The following is a 27,657-nucleotide window of genomic DNA, read 5'->3' on the forward strand; positions in this document are numbered from 1 at the left end:
TTTATCATGACTTGTGTTTCATGGAACTCAAGTGCAGTGCTGTACCGGGTGAGAGACTGAGCAAGTTTACTGTGTTAGAAAAGCCAAGCCATACATATGGAGCTGGTTATGTGATGCCAATGTCCAAATGTATTTATTCACAAATCATGTGCTATGGTAAAAACATTTTGAGGTTATCATATTGAGGTAATATATAATATTGTGCAAGGAACCACAGAAAAATAACTGTTTATTAATAGATAATATGTCCCCATAATCATCATTTGTTTGAAAAGAGATGAAAGTTGTTGCCATTTTACTGCCTCTAGTGTTCATTTCAGCTGGAAGCTGTGATGAACTGTGTGTAAAGGTGCATTTTTAGAGTTTTGAAAAAAAATTTAGGTAGAGTCGCGTCTTTTTTTTCCAGATATTTTCAGATTTTAATTATGCCACCCTGCATCACAAAAAAAATCGCCAAAATGTTTTCAAATAATTGTATTTAAAAAATACTGACCAAATTTGAATCTATCAATTACATAATATATGGAGCTCATCTATCCACGCAAGTGTACTACTAGTAAAAGTATGTTAAAAAAAATTCAGTGGTCCATTAGTTGGCTTTGATTAATTCCATGGTCCAACAACATAATTTGATTATATGGCATTTCAAAATTGTATTATTAATATCATCTAGTGTTTCTAGAAATATCCCATATGTTGAGTGTGTGATAACGTTTATGGTTAATTCAAATTGAAAAATACAATTCTACTTCCGGTTTCAAATTAATTCTGTATCCTGATTGCTACCTCAATTCAAATCCAAGAATTTAAAAGCCATTCTATATTTAATTCTGAATGGTGCAGAACCCTGACAGGCAGATGAACAGTGTATGTACATTTATTCTGTGGGCAGAGGACATTTAACTTTGACCCACATTCTTCAAAGCTCAGTCCATCATCAGTCATATGGGATATCTCTCTATATGTCAGATGGTGATGAAGGCTCCTTGGTTGCTGTTGGCTGATTCTGGCTCCACACAGCGGCCCCGTCTTCGGGTCACCCTCCGCTTGTGGTGAAACTTTGCATAACAACGCAGACCTAAAGAATTTTACATTTACATTTATTAAGTTAAATTTATTACATTTTCCCAGGTTAGGGCCTTGATGCAATGTAAAATATCTTTATAGTTCTAAAAATAAACTTTTGATTTATTAGTGAAATACTGTAAGACCTAGACATGTTCCTGAGTTTTATGAGATTCCTTTCTATATATTGTTTATTGCTAGAATGTTATTTTTCCTAAAACCAAAAAAGCCATACCCACCCTCTTCACACATGCAGTCATCATAACACTTGTTGTTTAGGCCGCGATTGTGAGGTTTGCACTCATGTTCTCTCAGGTCACAACAGGAACCTGGTCGCAGCACAAAAAGAACCACAAATGTAAACACTGGCGAGAATTTTATCATATTGCTTGCTAATAAATATCATATTAAAAGAAACAGTTCACTGGAAAAAAAAAATTCATCATTTACCCATCCTCACATCATTCCAAACCAATATGACTTTTTCTACTGTGAAACACAGAAGGTATATTTTGGGAAATAGAAAGAAAGAAAGAAAGAAAGAAAGAAAGAAAGAAAGAAAGAAAGAAAGAAAGAAAGAAAGAAAGAAGCATGGATTTAATGCTCTTGAGCAAAAAAAGCTTACATGCTGGAGATATTATATATTTCATATTCTGTCGAAATACAAACTTAGAAATGTTGTTTATTATTTGTCGCAGCAGGTCAGGACAAAATATATACTGTATATGGAAGAGATTTTAGAAGAGAGCTTTTGTTTTGATTTTCGCTGTATTACATTGTGTCAGGTTAGTGCCCTGATGTAAAACTCCTAATAGTACAGTAGTTTATTGGTTTTAATAGTTTATTGGTGAAATGACCCAGACATGTTCCTGACTAAACCAATGTGGTTCGGACAACGAATGTGCAACAAACCACGGTGTGACTAGCTGGGTAATTTATTCAACGACATATCATACTAAAGTAGTTAGGCAGAGAGTTGTCACAGTACCCCAATCAACTATTCTGACTGAAAAGATCAGACTCAAAGGGTAAATCTCATTCGCTCATGAATGTGCCCAGAAGACACTTTTTTTTTTATGTACCATCAGTGTTCCATCAAAAAAGAAGAAAATCATACAGGTTTGGTACAGCATGATGAAAAGTAAATAATGACAGATTTGTAATGTGGTGACTGGGCAAACTATTCCTTTGTAATATAAAAACAATTATAGCGTTGCACTGACCAGGGAGGCAGTTGAGATGATGGTCACATGGGTCAATGACATCAGCATCAAGTGTTGCGTTCCCATTACTCTTGTTTTTGCCACGACGTTTATCTTTATTGGGGAAAAAGACAGACACAGGCCTCCTATGAAATCCTTTATTCAGAAATCAACTGTGAGTTTGCAAATTATTTACGCTTAGAGGTTTAAAGATCTGGGAGAACTACATCCAGTCTTATAATCAAATATTTATTCAGATCTTTCGATATAGCTTGGTCTTAACTCCCCAAAGATTTTGACTTTAAAAAAAAAGGAAACAAATCTGACAGATTGTAAAATCACTGTTATTGATTAAACTTGAGAATGTACTTTCATACCTTTTCTTTTGTTGGATGGCCAAGTGTCTACAGGCTTCATATCCTCATAATCAGTCCAGTCAAAGAGTGCCATGTCCAGAGTTGGCATCACCTCCCCTTGAGCCTTCCCTCGAGTCGGCTTCTGAATGAGATGGATTTAAAACATGGTTTTAGAGAGGTTTATTCTGGGTGATCATCTTGACGTCACCTTTAAGCAAGGTGCTAATTCAAAACCTGTGCTATAACAGCTTTGGGTAACACTTTCCTCAAAGTAACATATATATTACAATAAACAAGAAGTATACAAGCAAATGTAACTAAATACTGCCCCCCCAACTTTCACCCAGCCCACAGCACATCAGGAATTCAAAAATGGGTACGTAATAATCACTTTAATGTAGCTTGCGCCAACAGTTGTACATGGAAGCAGTTCTGGGCAGATGACGTATGAGGTCAGTGCTGCGCATGCGCCGGGGAGTCTCGTGAAAACCAATGTTTGTTTACAGGAACAAAGGAAGCAAAGTTGGAAGCACCAGTCACCTCTTGGCTTATATCGAAATCCTCCGACATTCTTCTTAACAAATCCTCATTTTGTATTTCTAATTAGTGACCGTTGTTTTGTTTTGATCTCTCCGCTGCACTTCGATAATATAACTTTTTAATATAACTCCGACTGGATTCGTCTGAAAGAAGAAAGTCATATACACCTAGGATGACTTGAGGGTGAGTAATTTATGGGCTAATTTTCATTTTTGGGTGAACTAAGGGATTATAATGAATGCAATATATATATATATAAAAAAAAACATACACATGTATCATCTCATAAATAATCATAATAACAATTATAATACTCACGCATTTGTGGTTATAACTTTTAAGAGTATGATTTCTTACACACAATTAATACCATATTAAATCCACTTAGTTTATGATTGTCACAAAGCAAGGCCGGAAACAACAGGTAAGTGCAAAACAGAATGGTTTATTGACTGGATAAGCAGAAGAATGGAACGGGTGAGGTAAAGGCAGGTGAGTGTCAACACAGTGAATGATTCCAGGGTTCTTATCGGAGTTCTGATGGTGTGTATCTTATGCCAGTTTCATTGGAGATCGTGGAACCGATTCCAAGGAGTCGTTGGAGGATCGCGAGAGGAACAGAAGGTAAGTCTTTCTAGGAGAATTCAGTAGAGAGTCCAGAACAGTCCATAGGAGTGAACGGTGGACCGGACAGTGAGTAACTTTGATGTGTGTATATTTGTAGGGTGGCTTGATTGGTGACAGCAGGTGCGGGTGATCAGAACTCAGGTAACTGTGATTGGGTGATTGTCCAGGATGGTGACTGAAGTGACTGATGAATCCCTGACATTTCCCTCTCCTCCAGGGGCGGCTCCTGACACCCTCAAGCGACGACGGGGGCAGCCACGGCTTCTGGGTGCGGGGCGACCAGGATGGGTGCGATGGAAGTCCTCTAGTAGCAAAGGGTCCAGAATGTCGTCCCTGGCCAACCAGGAACGTTCCTCCGGTCCATAACCATCACAGTCTACTAAATATTCCAACCGACCACCCCGTCGCCACGAGTCCAGGATGTCTCGGACCAGGTAGATGGATGGTTGGTCAAGGACTTCTGGAGGAGGGGGTTCGTCAGATTCGGTGGGTCCTGGAGCAGAGGGAGAGTGAGGTTTAAGGAGTGAAACATGGAAAGTAGGGTGAATTCGGTACCTGGGTGGGAGTCGGAGTTCATATGTGACCTCGTTGATCTGCCTCTGTATCGGGAACGGACCAATGTAGCGGGGACTCAGCTTCTTACAGGGCAGGCGGAGGCGCAGATCCCGGGTGGACAGCCATACTTTTTCTCCTGGATGGCAAGTGGGAGTGGAAGTACGCCAAGCATCTGCGAAGGCCTTGTGCCTCCGCACTGCACGTTGGAGGTGGAGATGAGCTGAGTCCCACACTCTCTCGCTCGTTCGGAACCAGTGGTCTACAGCTGGAACCTCCGACGGTTCTCCTGTTCACGGGAAGAGCGGGGGCTGGTAACCGTGTATGCACTGAAACGGCGTGAGGCCGGTGGGGGTCTGTCTCAGGGAATTCTGTGCATACTCTGCCCAAGGGAGGAAACGGCTCCAGCGGTGTTGGTCGTCGTGACAGTATGCCCGGAGGTAGCATCCGAGTTCCTGGATCTTCCGCTCAGTCTGGCCGTTTGTCTGGGGATGGTAGCCTGAGGACAAGTTGACAGTGACCCCTAATAGCCGGAAGAATGCCTTCCAAACGCGGGAGATAAATTGAGGTCCCCTGTCAGAGACTACGTCCTTGGGGACTCCAAAGTTTCTGAAGATATGTGTGAATAAACTTTCTGCAGTTTCGAGGGCGGTTGGAAGTCCTTTGCTGGGCCACCAGTACCGAGCCTGGAGGAGCGAGAGGGTCCGTTGGCTGCCTGGATGTCCAGAGCCTGGTACATTGTGAACTGAGCCCAGAAGGGATTGCTGTTGAGAAGTGGGTACATACGTTTTCCCTTCTGGGCCTCCCGGCGGAGCAGGTTCGGTAAGAGTGGCGGCTCGAATGTCCTCGCCGATGTTCCATTGAATGGGGCTTACAATCAGGGCTGGAGGGAGAATGGGCTCAGGATCGGAAGGTGTGTCTGGAGAGTGCATGCGTGAGAGGGCGTCGGCTTTATTGTTATGATTCCCAGGAAGATAGGTAATGGTGAACTGAAACCTGGTGAAGAACAATGCCCAGCGGGCTTGGCGAGGGTTAAGTCTCTTGACTTCTCTGAGGTATTGAAGATTCTTGTGGTCGGTAATTGTGAACGGATGGTTTGCTCCCTCCAGCCAGTGCCATCACTCCTCCAGGGTGAGTTTGATACCCAACAACTCCCGGTTGCCGATGTCGTAATTCTGCGCCGCTGGGGTCAGTTTCTTAGAATAGTATGCGCAAGGCTGGAGGCGAGGAGGCTCACCGTAATGTTGGGACAGCACGGCCCCAATGCCGGTGGTGGAGGCGTCCACTTCCACTACGAACGGAATGTCCGGATCAGGATGGTGAAGAATGGGGGCCGTGCTGAAGGCTGTTCTGAGCTTTGTGAGAGCTTTGTGGGCGCTGGTGGTCCAGGACAGGGACTTGGGTTTTCCTCGGAGCATGGAAGTCAAAGGAGCAGTGTGGGAACTGAAATCCTTGATGAATCGACTATAGAAGTTAGCAAATCCTAGAAATCTCTGGAGCTCCTTTACGGTCTGGGGAAGAGGCCACTCCTTGACTGCATCAACCTTCCCCTGGTCCATCTGAATTCCTTCTTGGCCGACCATGTAACCCAGGAACTACACAGTGGGGTGATGGAATTCACATTTCTCCAGCTTTAAGAAGAGATGGTGTCGACGGAGCTTCTGTAGGACCTGCTGAACATGTTGGCGATGGTCGGCCACGTTCCGGGAGTAAATGAGTATATCGTCGATGTAGACAATCACAGAGCGGTGGAGAAACTCCCAGAGCCCCTCGTTCATGAATCCCTGGAAGACCGACGGGGCGTTGGCTAGCCAATACGGCATTACAAGGTACTCATAGTGGCCAGTTGGTGTAATGAATGCCGTCTTCCACTCGTCGCCCTCCCGGATTCGAATGAGGTTGTATGCACTTTGCAGGCCCCACGGAGTTCTTCGAGGGCGGTCGGGACCAGGGGAAGTGGATAGGGCAGTTTCACCATATGGGAGTTCAGAGTCTGATAGTTGATACAAGGCCGCAAGTCCCCGTCCTTCTTGCCCACGAAGAAGAAACTAGAAGCAGCTGGAGAAGTGGAAGGTCGGATGCATCCTTGGTTAAGAGCCTCCTTGATGTATTCCTCCATCGCCTTGCACTCTGGGATGGACAATGGGTATACTCTACCCTTGGGGAGTTTTGCTCCAGGCAAGTTGATGGCGCAGTCCCATGGCTGATGAGGTGGTAACTGGGTGGCTGCCTGCTTACTGAAGACATCCTGGAACGCCAAGTAATCAGATGGGACCGTGACCTTCTCCCGAGGTTCGGGGCTTTCGACGAGGGTAGATGCAACTTGAGCTGAGCGAGATCCTGGGAGCGGAGTGGGTAATGACGTGAGGCAGTTGCGGTGACAGTGCTCGCTCCAGCGAGTCACCTCACACGAGTCCCATCTGATCTCTGGAGAATGGAGAACTAGCCAGGGGCGTCCCAGGATGATATCCACGGTGGGTCCCTCCAGTGCCAAAAACGTGATTTCCTCCTCGTGTAGAGTGCCAATCTTCAGCTTTAGTGTCGGTGCTCTATATTTCACCCACCCACGTCCTAGCGGTTTTCCCTGGATGGTCTTGACTCGGAGTTCCTGGGCATGACGTTTCCGGGGCAGATGGAGACGATTCAATAGGTCCTGGGATTTGAAATTGCCCAAGGAGCCCGAGTTGACGAGGGCAGGGACTGAAACAGAAAGGTCTGGGGTAAGTAGTTGTACCGATAGCATTGACAGCGTGGAAATGACAGGGTCTAGTTGGAGGGTACTCACCGCAGGACGTGGGGGTCTGACTGGGCAGGTCCTGATGTAATGATCCTTCGCAGCGCAGTAAAGGCACAGACCTGCCACGAGATGGTGAGCACGTTCAGATGGGGTGAGCCGGGAGGTGTCTACTTGCATCGGCTCTGGTACAGGGGAACCCATACCGGGCGTGACGGACTGGTGGGCGGCTTCGGTGGCGTGGCATGTGGACAGACGCTGGGAAATTCGTTTGGCTTTTTGCATGAAACTTTCCAGTCCAACGGAATCATCATAGATAGCCATTTGAGCTTGTACACGGGGATTCAATCCTTGCCGGTAAGAGCTAAGTAGAGCCACCTCATTCCACCCGCTAGTCGCCGCCAGCATTCTGAACCACAGTGTGTAATGGAAGAAGTGCCTTGGCGCAGCCGCAGTAACTGGTCGGACACAGATAGGGTGTGGGAGGTCGAGGATCCATGGAGGTAATTGTATGGGTCCGGTCTTCTGTCACAAAGCAAGGCCGGAAACAACAGGTGAGTGCAAAACAGAATGGTTTATTGACTGGATAAGCAGAGGAATGGAACGGGTGAGGTAAAGGCAGGTGAGTGTCAACACAGTGAATGATTCCAGGGTTCTTATCTGAGTTCTGATGGGGTGTATCTTATGCCGGTTTTGTTGGAGATCGTGGAACAGATTCCAAGGAGTCGTTGGAGGATCGTGGGAGGAACAGAAGGTAAGTCCTTCTAGGAGAATTCAGTAGAGCGAGTCCAGAACAGTCCATAGGAGTGAACGGTGGACCGGACACTGAGTAACTGTGATGTGTGTGTATTTGTAGGGTGGCTTGATTGGTGACAGCAGGTGCGGGTGATCAGAACTCAGGTGACTGTGATCGGGTGATTATTCTGGATGGTGACTGAAGTGACTGTGATGAATCCCTGACAATAATGGATTATCTCATATCATTACATTGTTTAGTTAAGATCTGCACAGTATCTTACTACATCTTTTGAGAGGTTAGAAGTGTTTGAGCGTTTTTGAGTGTTTCCTGTGAGGTTAATGTCAATTTTGCTGTGAGCTAGTTAAATGAAAACTGCTGTGAGCTTTTTCAAATGAAAAATAAATTGCAATGTGTGTGTTTTTTTTATATTACATTACATTACATTTTATTTTGATGGTCCCCTTAGTCTATTAACTATAAGCAATTTTGCAACTACATGACAACTAACTCTCATTTAGAGTATTAGTAGACCTATAGGTTAAAGGGTTATACCCTTACAATGTATTATAAATACAGGCTTCATAGAAATTGTTACCCAACTTACTAACAACACTAAAATAACAAGGAAATTCTTAAAGATAGAGAGCAATTTTTTAAATCATTTTTTATAATTTTTTTGAAAATCATATTTTCCATGTTACCAAAACAGCCTTCTTCCACCTTTGAAACAATCACAAGTTATGGAACAAGTTATCTCTTTTTGATGCAGAAAAGCTACTTCAAGCATTAATGACCTCAAGACTACATTATTGTAGTGCACTGCAAAGTGTCTGCCCTGCTTCCATAAACAAGCTACAGTTGATTCAAAATGCAGCTCCTAGTGTTCTTGCCAGGTTAAGAAAATATTATCTTATCACACCAATTTTATCATCTCTAGACTGGCTACCTCTCAAGTTCCGCTTTAACATTCAAATATTGCTACATATGAAGCCCTAAACTGCCGAGCTCCTTTGTATTTAATCAATCTTCTGTCTCATTACAATCCATCATGCTCTTTAAGGTCACAGAACTCTAGGTTATCAAAGTCTGATATAAAGGCTTTTTTACATTTGGCTCCTAAACTCTGGAACAGCCTTCCTGATAATGGTCGGCACTCAGACAGACTCTGTCAGTTTCAATGTAAAGACATCTCTTTAGCCAAGCATTTACATAACACATCTCATAATATAGAATTCCAGTTATGTCTAATGAAATTGTAACAAATGCACATCATCTTTGTCTAAAATAACTTGCACAGCAGTTATACTAATCTTTTTGCTTTCTGGTTTCTACTGTATCTTAGGATGCCCATCCTGAGGTTACTAGAGACTGCACCAGCTCCAATTTGGGTCCAGCCTTACATGTGAAGACTTTAGATTATGTCAGCTATGGATCAATTACGAGACTATTATCCATATGTCATAATCATTATGATCACAAATTGAATCATCGCCTTAATCCACTGAAGGATAGCATAATTTTGTCTGTTTAACTAAACATTCCTTCATTCATTCATTCATTTATAGTGAATTGTGTTCAATCCACTTAGGGTCAATTTTAACTTAATTTTAGAACTTTAGCATAATACAATGGTATCAGAGATTAAAGCAAATGTAAGGAAATATTCCCTATTTATTAGATACCAAAGACACAGTAACTCTGAAACATGCATTTTCTGTAAAGCTGCTTTGAAATTTTATGTACTGTGAAAAGCACTAAACAAATAAATGTGACAAAAATTACATTTTTAATTTTTCTCCCTCATGTCATTCCAAAATTTGGGCCGTTAATTTTTTTCAATGGATCACAAAGGAAAGAATTAGGAAGAAAAATTACTCACAATTAGGTACTAAAATAGAGATATAAGTTGTGGTTTTACACCCTTCAATGCTGAAACAGCAGAGGATAGCAATCTTCAAATACCACTTTGCAAATACCAATTCTTAGAAAGAACATCTAGTACCAAGAAAGGCAAATTTCATCCTTTACATATAAAAATATTTTAAATATATTAAAAAAAAATTTTTTTAAAAGGTGTTCAACATCTTACCAAAACATCCTTTTACCATAACAAAATGTACCCTTCATATGTCAGACCAAAGAAAAATATACTACATCTATACGGAATAAAAATATAAATGGAATACATACAAAAAAGAAAATAAATGAGTAATACTGAATATATAAGTAACATAAGACAGTAATATGAATATAATTAAGAGTAACAATAAAAAGAATAAAAAAAGAATAACTCATAATGAATAATAATGTATAAATAATGAACATGAATATGAAAAGATAAGAAAAAAAAAACAATATTAGAAATTTGCATACACCACAATATACATAACTGCAAATCCCAATTCTAAAATTCCCTGAAATTGTCACAAATCCTGTCCATGGACTTCCGTCCGATTGGCACCAGAGGTCACCCTTTCTGATTACATTGACTCTCACGCTACACAAACTGTTACACATCACTCTGGTGTAACGTTTATTATTATTTATTAGCTCTAAAAAGGGGAATATTTATGACGAATCATAAATGGTTATGATTCATAATAAATATTTAGATTATATCTTCGAATTAACTGTAGCAGAATCAATATTACAATTATTTGTTTTTGACGGCGAAGAACCATTTGGCAATTTACAACCCCTATACAAGTAACATCTCTGACCAGAACTGTAATTTATATGCAAATGTCAAAAGGCTAAAAGGGTCTTTTAAGCCATAAACAGTCCAACACTCCAGCATGATCCTACGCAGACGCTACACTGGACTACATTTCCCATGCTCCAATGCACTAATCACAAGCTCACCTGAAACCTATCACACACATTACATAAGCTACACTCAAACCATTACAGACTGCCGAGTATTGTAAACACATATCACTCTCATAGCGATAGCTCCTCTATGGAGCCTGTTCTAGTTTTATAAATAGTCATAGTCCTGCCTTCCCTTGTATTTTCCATGTCCACTGAAACCTTAAAAAGAGCTGTATGAACATTCAAAATGTACCCTTTTGTGTTCTAAAAAATAGTAGCATACCTAGGGCTAGATTTACTAAACAAGGCAACTTACCGTGAGACCACAATCCCATAAAAGCACTGATGGGAGTGGGAAGTTCTGCCAAAATCCAAAAAAACAGTAAATTGACTACCGCAAATTCTAGTAAATCTCTATACATACTTCAATTAAATAGTCTCTTCCCATCAATTTTCCTACAACTGCATATGCAATAAGGTCAGCAACAAAAATGACTTTATCACAAATTTTTCACTGCATGTCTTTAGTAAACCCTGACAGCAGTTTTTTACTGCCAAAAGAGGGTTTGCGCTGGTGCAAGCTGTTAGTAAATCTGGCTTTAGATGTGTATACACTGAAGCCTACACTCTAAAGCTTCTGGCATCACATGCTGATATGTGTGTAAGCTCCTGTAGAGTTTTTGCCGGCAGCTGGAGCAGCAGTGGCACTGACACAGTACAAGTGAACATCATTGAGGATGGTGCTCTTCTGGGAGTTGAATGACTGGAGAGGACAGAGAGAATCTAACCAGACTAATAACTGACTTCTGCTGCTCAGTGCCTCAGCAATACAAGGAAAAAACACTGTGTGTGTGCTATTTGAAACAATTGCTTTTGCATCATGTTTAAGAACTGGATAATTTATGGCATGCCATCAAAATACCTATGGAGTAGTATAGACAGGTGGATAGGTATATAGATTGACTCTAAAGACTACAGCTGATCTATTAGAGGAATGGCCGTTATTAAGTGCAAACTGAAGATCTGTCTTTGTATTTCTTTATTTAAGGCTGTTAGTGATCGAAGCCTAATTAGAACTGCCTACAGTACTTTAAGTCATTGAACTGCAATCCACAGCATTTGAGTAGCAGCTGGGGGTTTGTGTGTTACAGTTTCAATTCTGTATAGCCATAATGCTCTGTGTAGCCATACCACTAACATAGGCTTGTACACCATTTAGCATTACAGTGCTTGCAATGCAATACTGTTTTGAAATTGTTTAGCATTTCTTCTTTTTCTTACATCATTTTCTGCAATTAATTCATCTTCTTTTTCTTACATCATTTTCTGCAATTAATTCAGCCTAAACCACTTGAACAAAATTGACTTATAAAATTGGGATCAGGTAAATAAATTAATAAATTATCTGTTTTGCCCACCAACCTAATTTGCTGGTAAATGGTCAATTTTACCAGCAATTGGTAACCTATTTGGATTTATGAAAATAAATATCAAAATAATGTGCACCTTCAGACCATTTTACAAACCACACCATAGTTTTAAAGCGAACTACACACAAGAAGACCTCCTGATGTGGCTATTTTGGTTTATTCACATCATTTTTTTTTCTTTGTCTGAAAAGCTCTTGCACCATGTTTATCAGTGGATGTGCCATCAGTGGTTGAGCTTCTCAAACATGCAGCTTTGACAGCTTTTGTTCTGTCTATTTCTTCAAGCATGTATGTTGCTTGCATCTAAGCAACAGCATTTCATGTTAAATTACCGAGATGTCTCACAAATCACACACCACAGTCGCCAACAGATTAAATAAAAATGACATGGCATTGCCTTCATTTGACTGTTTCCACGTTAACACCCTTGTTGGGATCTTTTGGAACAATGTGCAGAGCAGCAGGTGCTACACTAGACTAGACTTAACTGTGTTTTGCTCTTATATTGTTATTTTTTCTGGTGTTTATAAAAATAAACAATAGTATTCACTTTTCTGTCAAATTTTGCCGTTTGAATTGAAAATACTGAACTGAAAATATAGTCATTTATGTGATTCATGTAATTCACAACTGAATGTGACAATACAAGAAGCATTTCTATATTTTCAACATATTAGGCACACAAAAATGTTTGAAAAAAAAAAATGACTTTAGCTGAAAAATATTATTGGCAAACTATTTTCCTGTTTAACACTGTAAACCTGCTTTGACATTCAGTATTGCATAAAGCGCTTTACAAATAAAGGTGACTTGACGACAAAAAAAATATTGCATGGGTGAATATTTTGAAATAAAATTCTTATTCTTGTTCTTTTACTATTCTTCTTTCTTTTTCTTTATTTCTCAAAAATCCATTTATTTATTTAATTTAAATAAAAATACCATTACCATTGTGGTGTGGTAAGGTAAGGTAAAGTAAAATAAAATAAAATACAACAAAATTAAATAAAATACAATAAAAAATTAAATTAAATTAAATAAATTGATACCTGAGAATTTGATCTACTTAAAGGGGTCATATGATGTTGCTAAAAAGAACATTATTTTGTGTATTTGGTGTAATGAAATATGTTTATGCGGTTTAAGGTTCAAAAAACACATTCTTTTCCACATACTGTACATTATTGTTTCTCCTCTATGCCCCGCCTTTCTGAAACGCGTTGATTTTTACAAAGCTCATCGGTCTGAAAAGCGAGGTGTGCTCTCATTGGCCAGCTATCCAGTGCGTTGTGATTGGCCGAATACCTCAAGCGTGTGATGGAAATGTTACGCCTCTTACCATATTGTGATGCCGTCTGGCAGGAGCAACGAGACAAATACATTCAAACCCATTATAAACAAGGCATTTGTTGCATCCAGTGGGGACATAATTACAGATTATAATGATTTATACTGTCTTTTTACGCGTTGCATTGTAAACATAAAACCATGTCTGCATTTGTGATCGGAGAAATGACAAACAACAAGTGCTATGCTACACTGCTCAAAACTCCCGTTTGAATCGTCAGTGGCAAATTCTTTAAATATAAAAAAACGTACTTACAGTCTGTGAGTCAGAACAGCCGGCATAGCAGTCTACTCTCCCAGGATCAGGAAACAGTCCTTCATAAAATGCGCTGCACACATCTGAATATTTGGGTTGAACTGTTCCAGAACAGTGTTGTAAATACAACTTAACCACTGATTTCTAGTCGTATCCTCTTTTGGAAGGCCAACAAAGTAGTTTCGCATTCACAACGAAACACACAGCTTCTTCATGAAATAAAAGTTCCGCCTTCTTTCTTTGCATGAACATTTGGGCGGCGTTATGCAAATCTTCCCTCATAGTGATGTAGATATGTGGGGGCATGTTAGAACGAGCCGCTTTAGGAGGGAGCGTGGTTGACTCTTAACTTTTATAAAGAATATCTCTTTGGATTTGAGACGTTAGTCTTTGCAACTTTACAGACCTTCTTTATGCACCAAGAGCTTGTAACACTCCAAAGAGAAACTAAAAATTGAAATCGCATCATATGACCCCTTTAAGATTAAAATTTGGAAATCACCTATTGACTTTAAGTCATAGAATTTTCACCAGTATCAGCTTATGCTCATCTCTCTGTGTCTCATTCTGGCAGCGTACTTTCCATTCTGGATTATTTTAGCAAAAACACTATTCTTTTGCTGCTTTGTAAGCGTTTGTATTTCCTTAAGGAAATGCAAATGTAGTTTTTATTAATATCAGTATCCAGGCCTAGTGATGCCCCTCAAGAGAATCTGAATATATACAGGGAGTGGTAAAAAGAGATCCAGGGAGGAGAATGGAGCAGAACAGATGGCTGTGAAAAAGAGGAGCAGGAGGATGGGCGAGCGACATCTCACCCCTCACTCGCTCTGGTGACAGCTCCCCTCCTCCACCTCCTCCCTCGTGCAAAGCGAGCTGGGTAATTTTACTTGTGTATGATCCAGCCCCGGGCGGCACTCAATAATAAGCACGGCACAGAAGCACAGGTAAATAAATCTGTCTGATGAAGTGCTGCACACCACAAGGTTGACAAGTACCTCCACTACTGGCTCCAAACAGCATTTCAGTGTCTATATCTGCCACAGTGTGCGGTTCAAATGAAGATGTTCATTTTGGGATCTAACAACAAAATGACAGAGTGGAAAAAGACTCAAGGCAGTTTAACGCAGGCTGAAAGCAGCAAAACGTCCCAAGAGTAATGCCATTAAGTATTTCTAACAATAAAACCAGGATGCTGGTGAACTGTTTAACAAAGATCTTATATTATATATATATATATATATATATATATATATAAACTCCCCCCCCCCCCCCCTCCAAACAATCAAACAATGCAAAAATGCTTCAGGACATATTGAACATAGTCCTCTGTGTAAATGAGAGAATAACAGCATCTTAGGAAATGAAACACTCTGGACAACACAACAGACCTTCATATTCAAGGACACTTCTGCTTGCCAGGGTACCTGGGGTTTGGTGGAGGCTGGGGACAGTGTTGGGGGATGCTCGTTGATTGCCGTGGTTACCAAAATGGGGAAGAGAGGGGAGGGAGCTTCAGTGAGTGGGGCATTGTCGTGATTGGACGGGGAGGTGAAAAAATCATCCTCAAATGCATTCATATCCTTCAACAAGGAGCTTAATTCAGGTTCAGGGTCATAGAGATCCCCTAGGAGAAAAAGAGAGAGAAACTATGGTTGGTCTTTAATAAAAATTAGTATTCGTAGTTTAGACCTGGCAAACATCTCATATGGCTACTTATAGACACAGAATCAAACCCAATGTTACTCTACCCCATAGGCTTATTGAACATCTCAGAGCTTTATTGTTAAATATATTTAATTCTATACAGTGAAAAAGTTTTTTTATATTTTTTTATATAAGTCTCTTATGCTTGCCAATTAAGGCTGCATGTATTTGATCAAAATACAGTAAAAACAACAAAACCGTGAAATATTATTACAATTTAAAATAACTGTTGTCTTTTACATATATTTTAAAATGTGTCATTTTTTTCATTTATTCCTGCAGCAAAGCTGAATTTTCAGCATCATTACTCCAGTCTTCAGTGCCACACGACCCTTCAAAAATCATTCTAATATGTTGATTTGCTGCTCAAGAAACATTTCTGATTATTATCAATGTTGAAAACAGTTGTGGTGCTTAATATTTTTGAGAAAGCTGTGATGATGCTATCATTGAAACTATTATGTTATAATGTTAGGTTACTATTTCAAATAAATGCTGTTCTTTTTTTTTTTACTTTCTATTAATCATTAATCACATTAATCAAATTAAGACTGATTTCCAGTAGTGGACCAAGTAGTGTATGTAATTCTTGTTATTTGAATGTGGCTTGAAACTGAATGTGTGCTTAGCTGGATACATTTGAAATAATATACTATATCTACCTGCCAGTGAGCAGGGAAAGTTTGGATCTGTCACTCTGCCAATACAGACTTCACCCCAAAAATAACAATTCTGTCAACATGTACTTCATTGTGTTGTTCCAAACTATAGTTTCTTTCTTCTGTGGAACACAAATGAGACATTTTGAAGGATCCTCTGCTCTTTAAATAGCCATAGATTATTGTGAAAAGGTGCTGCCAAGTTCCAAAAAGCATCATGAAAGTAGTTTTAGGTGCTATATTACCACTTAAGTGTGTAATTACATGTTGCCTGTCATTCCTGTGGGTAACAACTTTTTGGCCATTCACTCATATAGCTTCAGCTGACTTTAAATGTAGTACACAAGCATTGACTAACTGACAGTCATTGGTTACTATAAGCTTTCAATATATGGAAAAAAGCAGAGATTGAAAAATAGGTCTGTACAAGTAATTGAAATAAAATGACTTGGCTTAGTGCAATTAATAAAAGAAAGGCTGTGATTTAGAGCATTTTTCAGAGTGAAGCGCGGCACTGTGTTCATTTACATTTACATAATTGCTCAAATTTAAAAAAAAACATAAATTTTAGAATTTTATCAGATTACTAACGAGAATTGTTCATAAACCTGTTGTCAACTAAAAAGACTTAGAAGACTACCTGAAGTTTTTCACCAAATGTAAAGCATACAGGTTTAACTTTTACATTTTTTTGTGATAACCGTATATTGGGCCTAATTGATTTGTCCCATACGTGACCTCCCTTGTCCCGTTGATTGACTGCTATGCTGATCACGACACCTGTCATCATCCAGTCACAGCCCCCTCGCACGCATGATCAGTATGCAATAAGTAAATCACAAATTGTGAACATAACTGTATGAGGAAGGCTTAAGACAAAGCAGAATCCTCTGCCGGCTGGTCACTCTCGCTTCACCGTCACCGTCACCGTCAGTGTTTTTTGTTTTCAGCAAATCCGTTTTGGCGAATGCAAACAACGTGATTATTTTTCATGACTCCAACATCCAGCCGCGCAAGAAAACATGTAGCCTAATCTACCTGAGAGAAGATGTAATGCTAAATAGAGAAAAACATTTTACATTTCAGTAACTTCTAGCGTATGCTTTACCTTGGACCTTATTCTTGAAACACAAAATGACAAATAAAAAAGTGTCAAGCACCAAAAGCAGCCCATATTAAATCTATGTTCTCTTTAACTGAATTTTTTTTTAAATAATAGATATATATATATACAGTAACTTAAATGATTTTAGCAAATGGCTGCAATATAACAAAGAGTGAAAAATGTAAGGGGGTCTGAATACTTTCCGTACCCACTGTATATATATATATTTCTGTCAGGACCACTATCGTCAAAGATGATTGACAATTAGCATACAGTTTGGATTGCCGGTATGGTTCTGTTCTGGGCAAGAACTCCCTGCGCATCCATGCAGCCTAGCATGGATGAGAGCAGGGAGCGCAGCACTAACCGCCCCCCAGGGTAAACAGAACAGAACCAACACAAATGTATTGCAGATATTGTTAAAGTTCAATAATTTTAAGTACACATTTTAGAATTAGTCTGATTCAAAGGAAAATCAGAAGGCTGAATCCCGACTGAAAAGAGGAGGAGTCGGGGATGGTGGTGTGTACAGTAATTAGCTATTGAGCAATCCGAAGCTGGTGATAATACTGAAGGACCTTATACAGTATATGAGTGCTATGATAGGTGTCGCATCCCTATAGGTAGACGTGGATCAGCTGGGAGTCAGCTGATGCGAGCTTGACTAATGTGACCTGCCAGAACTAACGCTACGCTAGATTTCTGTCAAGACCACTATCGTCAAAGATGACTGCCAATTTGCATACAATTTGGATAGACAGTATATATATATATATATATATATATATATATATATACACGTGTGTGTGTGTGTGTCTTATTTTTCTATGAAAAACTACGATTGTCCCATATTTTATTTTAGTTGGCAACCCTAGTGATAACCAAAAGAGGTCTTAGTTGATTCTTGTAAAGACTGAACACTTAAAAATAAAAAAAAATTGGCACCACTGTGATTCCTTTGTCCTTTTGGCATAGATGTTTTAGCAACAGAAATATGGGGGATAATTTCTTGCACATTGCAATATATGACTCATATTAACTAAGTAGAAAATTCAGCAAATCTCAATTACCTTTAGCTCGACCTTTGCCTCTTTTGCCTCCCTGTTTTCTGTGATCAGCCTGATGCCCGTGGCCATGTCTCCTGCCTTTACGATTGAACTCTCCCTTCGTTGGATGATTTCCCCGCCGCATATGAGCAGGACCCCTGACCTCCTCATGAACCTCCGTCCTCATACTGTCCCCGGGCCCTATCTCCAGCCTTACAGGGCTTAGACCCTCCAGACTTGTCCCATCATCCTCCGGTCGATCCAGTGGCCTTTGAGAGTGAAGCACAACACTATCCCTGTCTTTACGTGACCAGTGTCTCCGTCGTTGGCTGCCGCCCAGAAGTCCCATGTCATGGTCTTGCTTGGAATCAGAGGTGGAAGACAGGGCCAGACTCCGTTTGGCATTTTCAGATGGGATCTCAGAGCTGTACAAGGTGTGTGACAGTGTGATGAGGAGCAGAACTAAGAGGCGACAAAAGCCGGGAGCCGCCATCTTCAAACACAGCACAACCTGTTGTTTAGGGCAATATCAGGTCAGACTTTTGCACTTTGAATACATGTAAGTGTACACACCTTAATTATTATTTTGAGAAAAGCTTATTAAATATACTTTTTTACATATATCATCAACAACACCTGGCATTTTAGGTTACGAGTTTTGCCTCAATAAACAAATTACTGCTTATTAATGGTTAGTAATGTAGTTGTTTAGGTACGGAGTAGGATTAAGGGATGTAGAACATGGCCATGCAGAATACATGCTTTATAATTACTAATAAGCAGCCAGTATGCTAGTAATATGCATGCTAATATGAAACTAGTTAATCATGAGATCTCTAAACTAAAGTGTGACCACATTTTACAACAAGAACTAAGGTTAGTGTGGTTCCTCTATGATATAATTTCCTTTTTTTCTGTTGGTTGAACCATTGGTTTCTTGCACCACATTCGTTTGGCAATATTACATGGCAATAATATCAATATTTAAATTTCATTAATATTTCAAATATTAAGGATGCTAAGAATTATTATTTTTATTATTATTATTCCAAAAATTAAAGGATGCTCATCATGTAAAAAGCATTTTCAGTGTATGTATGAATTACATTAGTAATATATTATTGAATAAATTAATAGATTAACCATAATTGACACACTGGTAAATAGATATTTATAACATCCGGTGTGCATCTCACTGTTTGACCATGTATCCAAGAATCCAGCTATATAAGTTTGAATGTTATAGCCAATATGCCCTGATAATAATGTTTATTATAACTTAGCTTAGTTAGCTAAGCTTAAATTAATCAAAACTGAAAAAAAAATACGAAAAACTTTAAAGGATTTTCAAGTAAACTTTTGCATTTTAAATCAGGACATCTCAAACCAAACACCCACAAATATACTTTCATATTTAAATAATGGCTTTGCTTTGACATGAAATAAACAAGAGCTCAAAGGCAACCTAAATGTGTTGAGAAAACTTGCCAGACTAAATTTCAGGTTTGGATTCCCATAGGCCAAGAACAAGAGGATCCAAAGGAAGACTCTTTCCTCAGGTGGCATATCAAAGTCAAGCTTATGAGGAGGTTCTCACCATGCATCTCACCATGCAAATCAGTGACACGGGTCTTACTTTGATCATCCGAGGTCTGCTCTCATCCTCAGATGCTCCCCTCAGTAAATCTGGCCCCTTTATTTACTCTGTCTTTTGTCCCTGAGAGCTGGTCACGTTACCTCAAATGGCAGGCATCCATCCTTGCATTTAAGACTGGCACCAGTGATACAAGCATGCTAACTTTACATCTAAGATATCTTTATATTTCTGATGATTTGTCATGTTTATAATGCTGCAGTAAGGCTATACTTCATGGCTTAGCCAGTTTATGAGGTGTCAGGCTTGTGTGACCAAACCACATTTCCACGAATGATAACCATGCTCAAAAAGTAGATCATGGTGCTAGAAATGCCAGTGTCATGGGTTTGATTCCCAGGGGATTCATGAACTGATCAAATGCATACATGTAAATGTTATCGGCAAGTGAGAAAGAGAGCAAGAAATATAAATCTGCCCAACGAGTCCATTTTATTCCAAACGAAAATCACATAATGCTAAAGATTCCTTGTAAGACAGTTTGGGCCAATTTAATTAATGCATCAGATGTAAAACTGAAAAGATATCTATTAGAGATGTACTTGAAGCTCTTATTTAGAAAGGCACAGATAATAACTTCAAAAGAAATAATGAATTTTCAGTTAATTACTTTCGATTTAAGCCCAGTCAACATCGAGTTTTATCTTATATCTATTGCTTACATTCACAAATGGAACATCTTTTTCATTTTTTAACATATGTTTCATTCTGGTGCATGGCTGTCTTCTGAATTGCAGAGCTTTGCCAAAAGCTCTATTCCGGCATCCGATTAAGGCTACAGTTTTTGGCTGTGAGGCTGTTTTATGGACCAAAAATTTGTGGGGTGGCGACTGTGGCTGCTGCGTGTGGTAGGATTTGTCACAGCTTGTTTAATTGCTGTTGCAGCAACATTTTACTTTTACAGTCAGAAATTAAAATTATTATTATTATTTTAGTAGTAGTAGTAGTAGTAGTAGTAGTAGTAGTAGTAGTAGTAGATTAGGAGTAGTAGTAGTAGCAGTAGTAGATTAGTAGTAGTAGTAGTAGCAGTAGTAGCAGTAGTAGTAGATTAGTAGTAGTAGTACCTCAGTCGTCAGATTGCTTAATCTCAACATTCTGGATATGACTTGACTGGATATGTGAGTGTGCATCATGTTAATCATATTTCACAAAAGTTTCTTTATATGCAAAATGTATTCAATAGAAAATGAATGAGTACACCTATAATTCATTTGGGCTGGATTAATAAATGATCATCCAAATTCCATACAGTACATCTTTAAAAATCTCCTAAATTCTTATTGCCGCCTTTAAGATGCTAGTAAAATTATCAGAGGAGAACATTACTCTTCATTGCCTTTGCAACTGGTGAGACCATTAAGATAGCAAAACTTAAATTGCAGCTCCATCTCTCACCATTATTGCCTTATAATTGGTATCTCAGTGCTGTGATTTAGGTAATGAATCAAGCTCAGTGAAATTAAGCAGAATTTAATGAGAAGGGTTTGGTACATCTGGGTGGTAATGAGGAGCGTTTGATATGCCATGGTTTATATTATATATTTTTCACTTTCGCAATCAGATTAAAAAATGTCTTGCATGCACACACAGCAAGGTTTAGGAAAACTTTCTACCACCAATCTTTGCTACGTACTCTCATCCAGAGATATGGCAGTGTACATACAGGTTTTAACATTGTGTTAGTGCTACCATTAGCATTAGTATCAATTAGTGCTTGTATTGAGTTATTTCCCACGCTTTTGTGGGCTTAGGGGTGTGTGCTTACATTGTGTTGGTGTCAGCATTAGCTTATTTAGGTCTCTCTGAGACATTCTTTAATGTGGGCGGGGGTAGTTCATCAACCTGGCAACCTGCTCAGGCAGGCATTCTGCTCTGTGAAGACAGCGGCGTATGATAAATCAATGGGGATGGGGTATTGAGCTCATGTGGGTCAATAGTTGGACCAGCCTCATCAGCCACAGACACGCAAATGCACCTCACACCCTGCAGATATTGTTGTGTAGGGTTGCTAACCAGAGGACTTTATTGTGGGCTATTTAAGAACCCGTCCACAAAGACTAAGTGAAGGAAATTGCATATAAGCCTGGGTAGCAAAACACCTGCCAGAGGACATTTGTATCAAGATTGCAGGTGCTTCATTTGGGAATACACACTGAGTGCTTTGGGCTGAGTGCTTTGGGCTGTGTCAGTCAGTTGTACACAACCAGATAGAGTTTAGAGCGACCACTGAGCTTTAGTCTCCACACAGTTGCTGGGCTCTATTCAGTATAAGCACTTGTTAGTATGACAAGTGTGTTTGTTAGTAGCTCATTAGTCTCTCATCCACCACACAAAAAAACAACAGTAAAGATACCCCCCCCCCCCCCCCCCCAAAAAAAAAAAACAGTGTAAACAATAAACAAACAAACAAGCAAAAATGCCTGAAGGCTGCTCAGATTCCTGAAAAATCTTGAAGGCTCTGGCTGATTTGATTCATGCTGATCCCATACAAAAACTGCCTACTGTCATGTGACTAACAGGTGGAGCTTTGAGGGAGCTGAATGATGGGATGCAATGAAGTCTTGAGATGTGGGAGCTATACACCCTGCTGGGCTTGGTAGGACCTCACCCACAAAGACCACACACCATTTAAACAGGAGCCATGGATAACATATACAACATCTGGCAAGAGATGGCAAAGGCCCAGGGCTCATCCATAAGGTGAGATGCTGACCATGAGATGACAAGAAAGAGAGATGTTGAGGGGGATGGGGAACCATCCAATGCACAATTTATAAAGATGCTGGGCTGTGCAAAATCAATAATACAGCCATTGGCTAAAATGTTGCCTATTTGTTCTGTATTCAATGGCTGTTTATCAAAATGTGGTTTCTAGATTTTGAAAAGGCCTTGATCAAAACAAGAGAGTAAATATACATTTTTTGATACATCTGCAATGCTAATTTTTACTAGCTCAAAAAGCTCGGTACTAATAATTACTGCTGATTTTCACCTTTTCAGGAGAATGCTATATATTTTACCCTCATTAAATGTGAGTGGTGAGTATCACTGTGTTCTTGGTGATTACCAAGGTGATCTGAATGGCTTATACAGTACAGTACCATGCTACTATGGTTAGGTGTTCTGAGTGTTTATTATCATGTTGTTATGTGGTTGCTCAGGGTGGTTGCTAGGACGTTGCTGGTCCAAATAAAATAAATAAATAAAATAAAATATATATATAGTAACACTTTATTTTAAGGAAAACTTCTCACTATTAACTAGTTTCTTATTAGCATGCATATTACTAGCATATTGGTTATTTATTAAGCACTTATTAATGCCTTATTCTACATGACAATATTTTAGATCTTTTAATCCTACCCCACACCTAAACTTAACAACTACCTTACTAACTATTAATAAGCAGCAAAAATGTTTGGGAATCCCTGCCTTAGTGAATCAAGAAGACATTAAATAGTCAAACTATATAATACTGTAACTTTGACATGTCATCAGCATGTTAAAAATCACCAAGCTAAAGTATTGAATATATTTTTTTTAATGCATAGAAAGAATATTCAATTTCTTTGACATTTCCCGTCCATCCAACAGAAATAATCAAATATACATCCTGGAAACACATTCCAGTAACCAACAGATCCTCTGTAGTATCACAAAAAACAAATCACAAACACAGACACATGCATATGAGATACAAGACATAGAAGTATAGCAATACAACAAACAAAGATCTCAGTGGATTCATGCGGTAGTACTTCTGCTGTTTGTAGAGTAACAGCAGACAAGTTATGATCATACAGGATATTCAGCAAAGGGTCACAACATGGAGCCCAGCATGGTGCTGGAAACTCAGCAAAAGACAACCAGACCCAGACCCAGAAAGAGAATGAAAAAAAAATCCCAGAAAGAAAACAGTGAGGCGGTGGAGTTACCACAGAGGGTATGTTTGAGCACAACATGGTGTTCAGACACTTCAGATCCTACTACTGTGTGAATAACTGATAAAAGCCTCCACAAGCGACTTGCATGATATTGTGCAAAAGTTTGAAAGGAATGTGGAGCTCACTAATGAACTCACTGACATCTCAAGAGGAGGGAGGGCTTCCACTGTGAGGTCTTCAACATCTCCTCCTGCTGAGATCTGGGGCTTTATAAGCCATCTGTTGCAATCCTGCTACCTCCAGGAAGCAGAAGAACAAAAAAAAAACTTTTCAACGGGATGAAAGGTTGAAGCCTTTTCTCTTTCTCAACTGGAAGATCTAAGAAGGTTACATCTTTGTGTGAGTTTTCTGATGCTGAATGAAGTGAAAACAGACCACATATGGGACACAGAGAACATTTTCTCAGTCAATAGCAGCTAACTCTAATTAGTTTCTATTCCGGGAATTATAGGTCTACCTTAGTTATGGTGTTTAGGATCGGATCATGTTTGGTGTGTAGAAGCAATTGGCTGCACTCCAAATAATATGAGGGGATGCTGCCCACGGCAGATTCACACCCACCAAATCTGCCAGACAGTGAAGACAGTCATAGCCATCAAGAAAGGGTGGCACTATTGCGAAGCCTCAAAGATATTTTGCTACAAATTGTATTGTATATAGACATACAAGAAAAGTTAACATACAATTTAATTTAAGAAAGTTAATGCAGGAATTTGGCTTTTCTGTCTAATTTGAGTGCATTTAAGCTAATTGTTAATTGAATTAATTACAATATATTTTAAGTTCTGGAATATTTGAAGTGGAACAAGTGGAAAAATATGCTGAGATGCACCTTGATAATTTGATGGTAGGTAATAATTTGATTATAAATAGATTTTATTCATTTGCTTTATTACTGAGTTATTGAATAGGTTTGATGGGCTTTTTAAGTTGTTCATTCTATAACCCTGATTTAAAGATGACCTTTATCTGCCTATACATGACAGCATTTAAATCATTAGATTTATAAATGTATCCATTATTATGCATATTTAACAGTCTACCTACTGTCGTTTTGTATTGAGATATTGATTTTAGTATCAATTCTGAGGTACCAGGGACTAATATTATACCAAAACCAAAATTCTGGCATCAAGCCAACCATAATCCTTGGACTAAATGTGGAAAGTCTATAATGACACCAATAATATCACTGTAATTCAAATATCATAAGTACAATTTCATACTCCACTCAGGTAAAGAGTATTGCTTTGTCACAATTTATTTTTAATGGAAGTCAGATATTGCACTGCTGGTGTGTTGGTCTGTATAAGCACATTATTTGTGACTAAGATCAATCAAAGAGGGAAAAACAAGTGCTTAGTTTTGCAAATTGCATCGTTCCCATCTTGCACTGAGAATCTGAGATAAGGTTGGCTGAAACATTAAGATTTCACAGGCAGCCTCCTAAAATTACAAAAGAATGCTTCAAAAGAGGGAAATAAACCCACACAAACGAGAGCACCCATCTCTTGACAAACAGTTTCAGCAATTTCACACCTCACATTGTTCGTTTTGGCAGCTCTAAAAGTGTCAAGGGCACAAAAGGCATAACAACAGGCTAAGTGTTAAAACTGCCATTAGGAGGATCCATCTGGTGCCAAGAGCTGAGGGAAATATAGAGAGAGATCATGACTCCAATGTGACTGCTTACAACACATGTGGTGCTCCATCAAATATCGCTTCTGTTTCGCAGTATCACAACTGGCTCCCTGCAATGTGCCTCCTTATCTTCTAGCTGAGCATCCTGGCAGAATGCTCCTCATCCTCACAGCAGGGAAAACTCCTTCATCCTGTCCCAAAAACAGTCAGACACAAAAGCACACACACACTCCTGAGTGGGAGTGCAGTCTCTACAGGCATGTTGCGAGGTGTGAAGATAACAAAAAGAATGGAACAGAATCATGCCATATGACATCAACCGTAAAACTAGTCCGCACGGAAATGTCTCTGTTGAGTCAAAGCAGTTCCCGTACAAGATAAGCGGGAGAGAAAGACTCATTTGTTAAGCAATAGACCTGCTGTCTCCAAGACTGATTCCCAGTTAGCCAGCAGGAGATTGAGGCTGGAGAAGAAATCACACAAAGGTCTTTATTGATCTGATATGGGGTCTCTTAATAGCCAAAACGATTGTAAGTGATTCAGAGATGGTCTACCTTCGGAGCATCTGCTCTCTCTTAACAATCACCCTCTAGCAAGAATCAGCAGAAGGTCATTCAGACTTCTTTGACATTCATTCAGCATTGTGCAGTCACTGTCTTGATACCACTGTGTGGCATGATCAATAATGTATCATCTTTAAAAACATCATTCTTTAGGAGAGTGGCTCTGTAATTACAGCACATATTTGGAAAACACAATTACCAAGCAACAATTTAGGTTTACAATAATGTTGAAAAAATTTTTTTTACCAAATGATGGAAACGAATGACCAAGAAGACATATGGATATCACACTTCTCAACACCATTTATGAGCTGTGCAGCTGTGTTAGTATGACAATAGAGCCCACATGAGATTCAAGCATTTATTGGGGCCAGAAAAAAAAATGCATCTAAAACAATCTTCTAAAGTCACAGAATCACAGTTTTGCAGAACTGTACAATTAATTGTTGCTACATTTACAGTAGAAAACTGCAATCTGTGGTTATAAAATTTAAGGTACAAAGTGATGATGTTATAAGTATTACTGGATGGCATTTTTGTTCCTGTATATGTTGCAGTCCATGTACTGTATACGTCATTAAATTAAATTATATAATGTTAATTATACCTACCGATTTGAGCTATTAAAATTGGTTTATTACCATAAAATTGACTGATAATAACACAATAGAAGACCAGACGATGACTTAAAGTTCCTAAAAATTTACCATTCCAGCAACTGTGGCCAATAAAGACAATATGTAAATTATTAAATTAATAACTGTAACAATATTTGATTGTAAAAGTATACATTTTGCCTTAGCTATATATATTTTAACTTTTTTTTTTTTTTTACATTACATTACAGTAAAATGATGTATTGTCTTATCAAATATAATTATATATGCCCATACTGTAGCCTATGTGACAAGGCAATTTACTTTTAAGGATTAACAGATTTCTACTATATCATTTTACATTCTTTTTCATTTTTAAAAAGTCACATGGATGGACCAAGTTGATGTTTAATTATGTGTGCAGAAAGAGAAGAGCTTTCTTTGGAGTCTAATTGAAATTCATATGTAATTGCATGCTTTCAAACTCAGCTGCCCACTCAATTCAAGACACACAATTATGAACATAACGATTCGATCAATCATGTGCAGTCGCAGGTGCGCGCGCACAGACGCACTCTCCTACATTTTCTATTCCTCCTCTTTATAAAATACCATGAACACTTTACGAAAAAATGAAATTGCTTATAAATAATTTAAGTATATTTAGAAGAGATGGCGATTGCTTACGTGGTGTATCCCGCATAGACAACACGTGAAAATGCTTTTCTTAATGGTCAAATTTGAAAAGAAAGCTGTTATCCATACAGTTTTCAGGCGACAAAACTAATTTGATATTTAAAAATAATACAAATGAAAAATATGCTTCAAAGGTAATAAGGATAGAAAAGGACGAAGAGGCAAAAGTTGTTATCTTACTGAAACCACCGAGCGAAATAATAATAATAATAATAATAATAATAATAATAATAATAAAAGCTTCGTAATATGTTTCCGTCAAAATATTTGCGCAAACATACAGGATATAACACATTCTTTAAAGCACGAGAATTAGTATAAGAGCAGCACTCTCACCGTGAGTTCCGTTAGAAGCAGCCGAGTGAAGCAGCGGATCTCAGATGAACT

The 27,657-nt window shown here is 39.0% G+C and overlaps 1 protein-coding gene across 1 annotated transcript; it reads right to left on the minus strand.

Annotated features, from left to right (window-relative positions):
• Positions 1-149: 149 nt before the first annotated feature.
• Positions 150-27,657, minus strand: draxina (dorsal inhibitory axon guidance protein a). The gene is made up of 7 exons (XM_016241486.1): positions 27,607-27,657; positions 18,201-18,687; positions 15,087-15,286; positions 2,645-2,765; positions 2,289-2,381; positions 1,305-1,394; positions 150-1,078 (listed from the first exon to the last, which is right to left on the minus strand). Exons 2-7 carry the CDS (start codon positions 18,667-18,669, stop codon positions 966-968), a joined length of 1,086 nt encoding a protein of 361 aa, XP_016096972.1. The 5' UTR covers positions 18,670-18,687; positions 27,607-27,657; the 3' UTR covers positions 150-965.

The sequence above is a fragment of the Sinocyclocheilus grahami genome, unplaced genomic scaffold, assembly GCF_001515645.1.
Source record: "Sinocyclocheilus grahami isolate Dianchi unplaced genomic scaffold, SAMN03320097.WGS_v1.1 scaffold623.1, whole genome shotgun sequence".
In the NCBI taxonomy this organism is placed as follows: domain Eukaryota; kingdom Metazoa; phylum Chordata; class Actinopteri; order Cypriniformes; family Cyprinidae; genus Sinocyclocheilus; species Sinocyclocheilus grahami.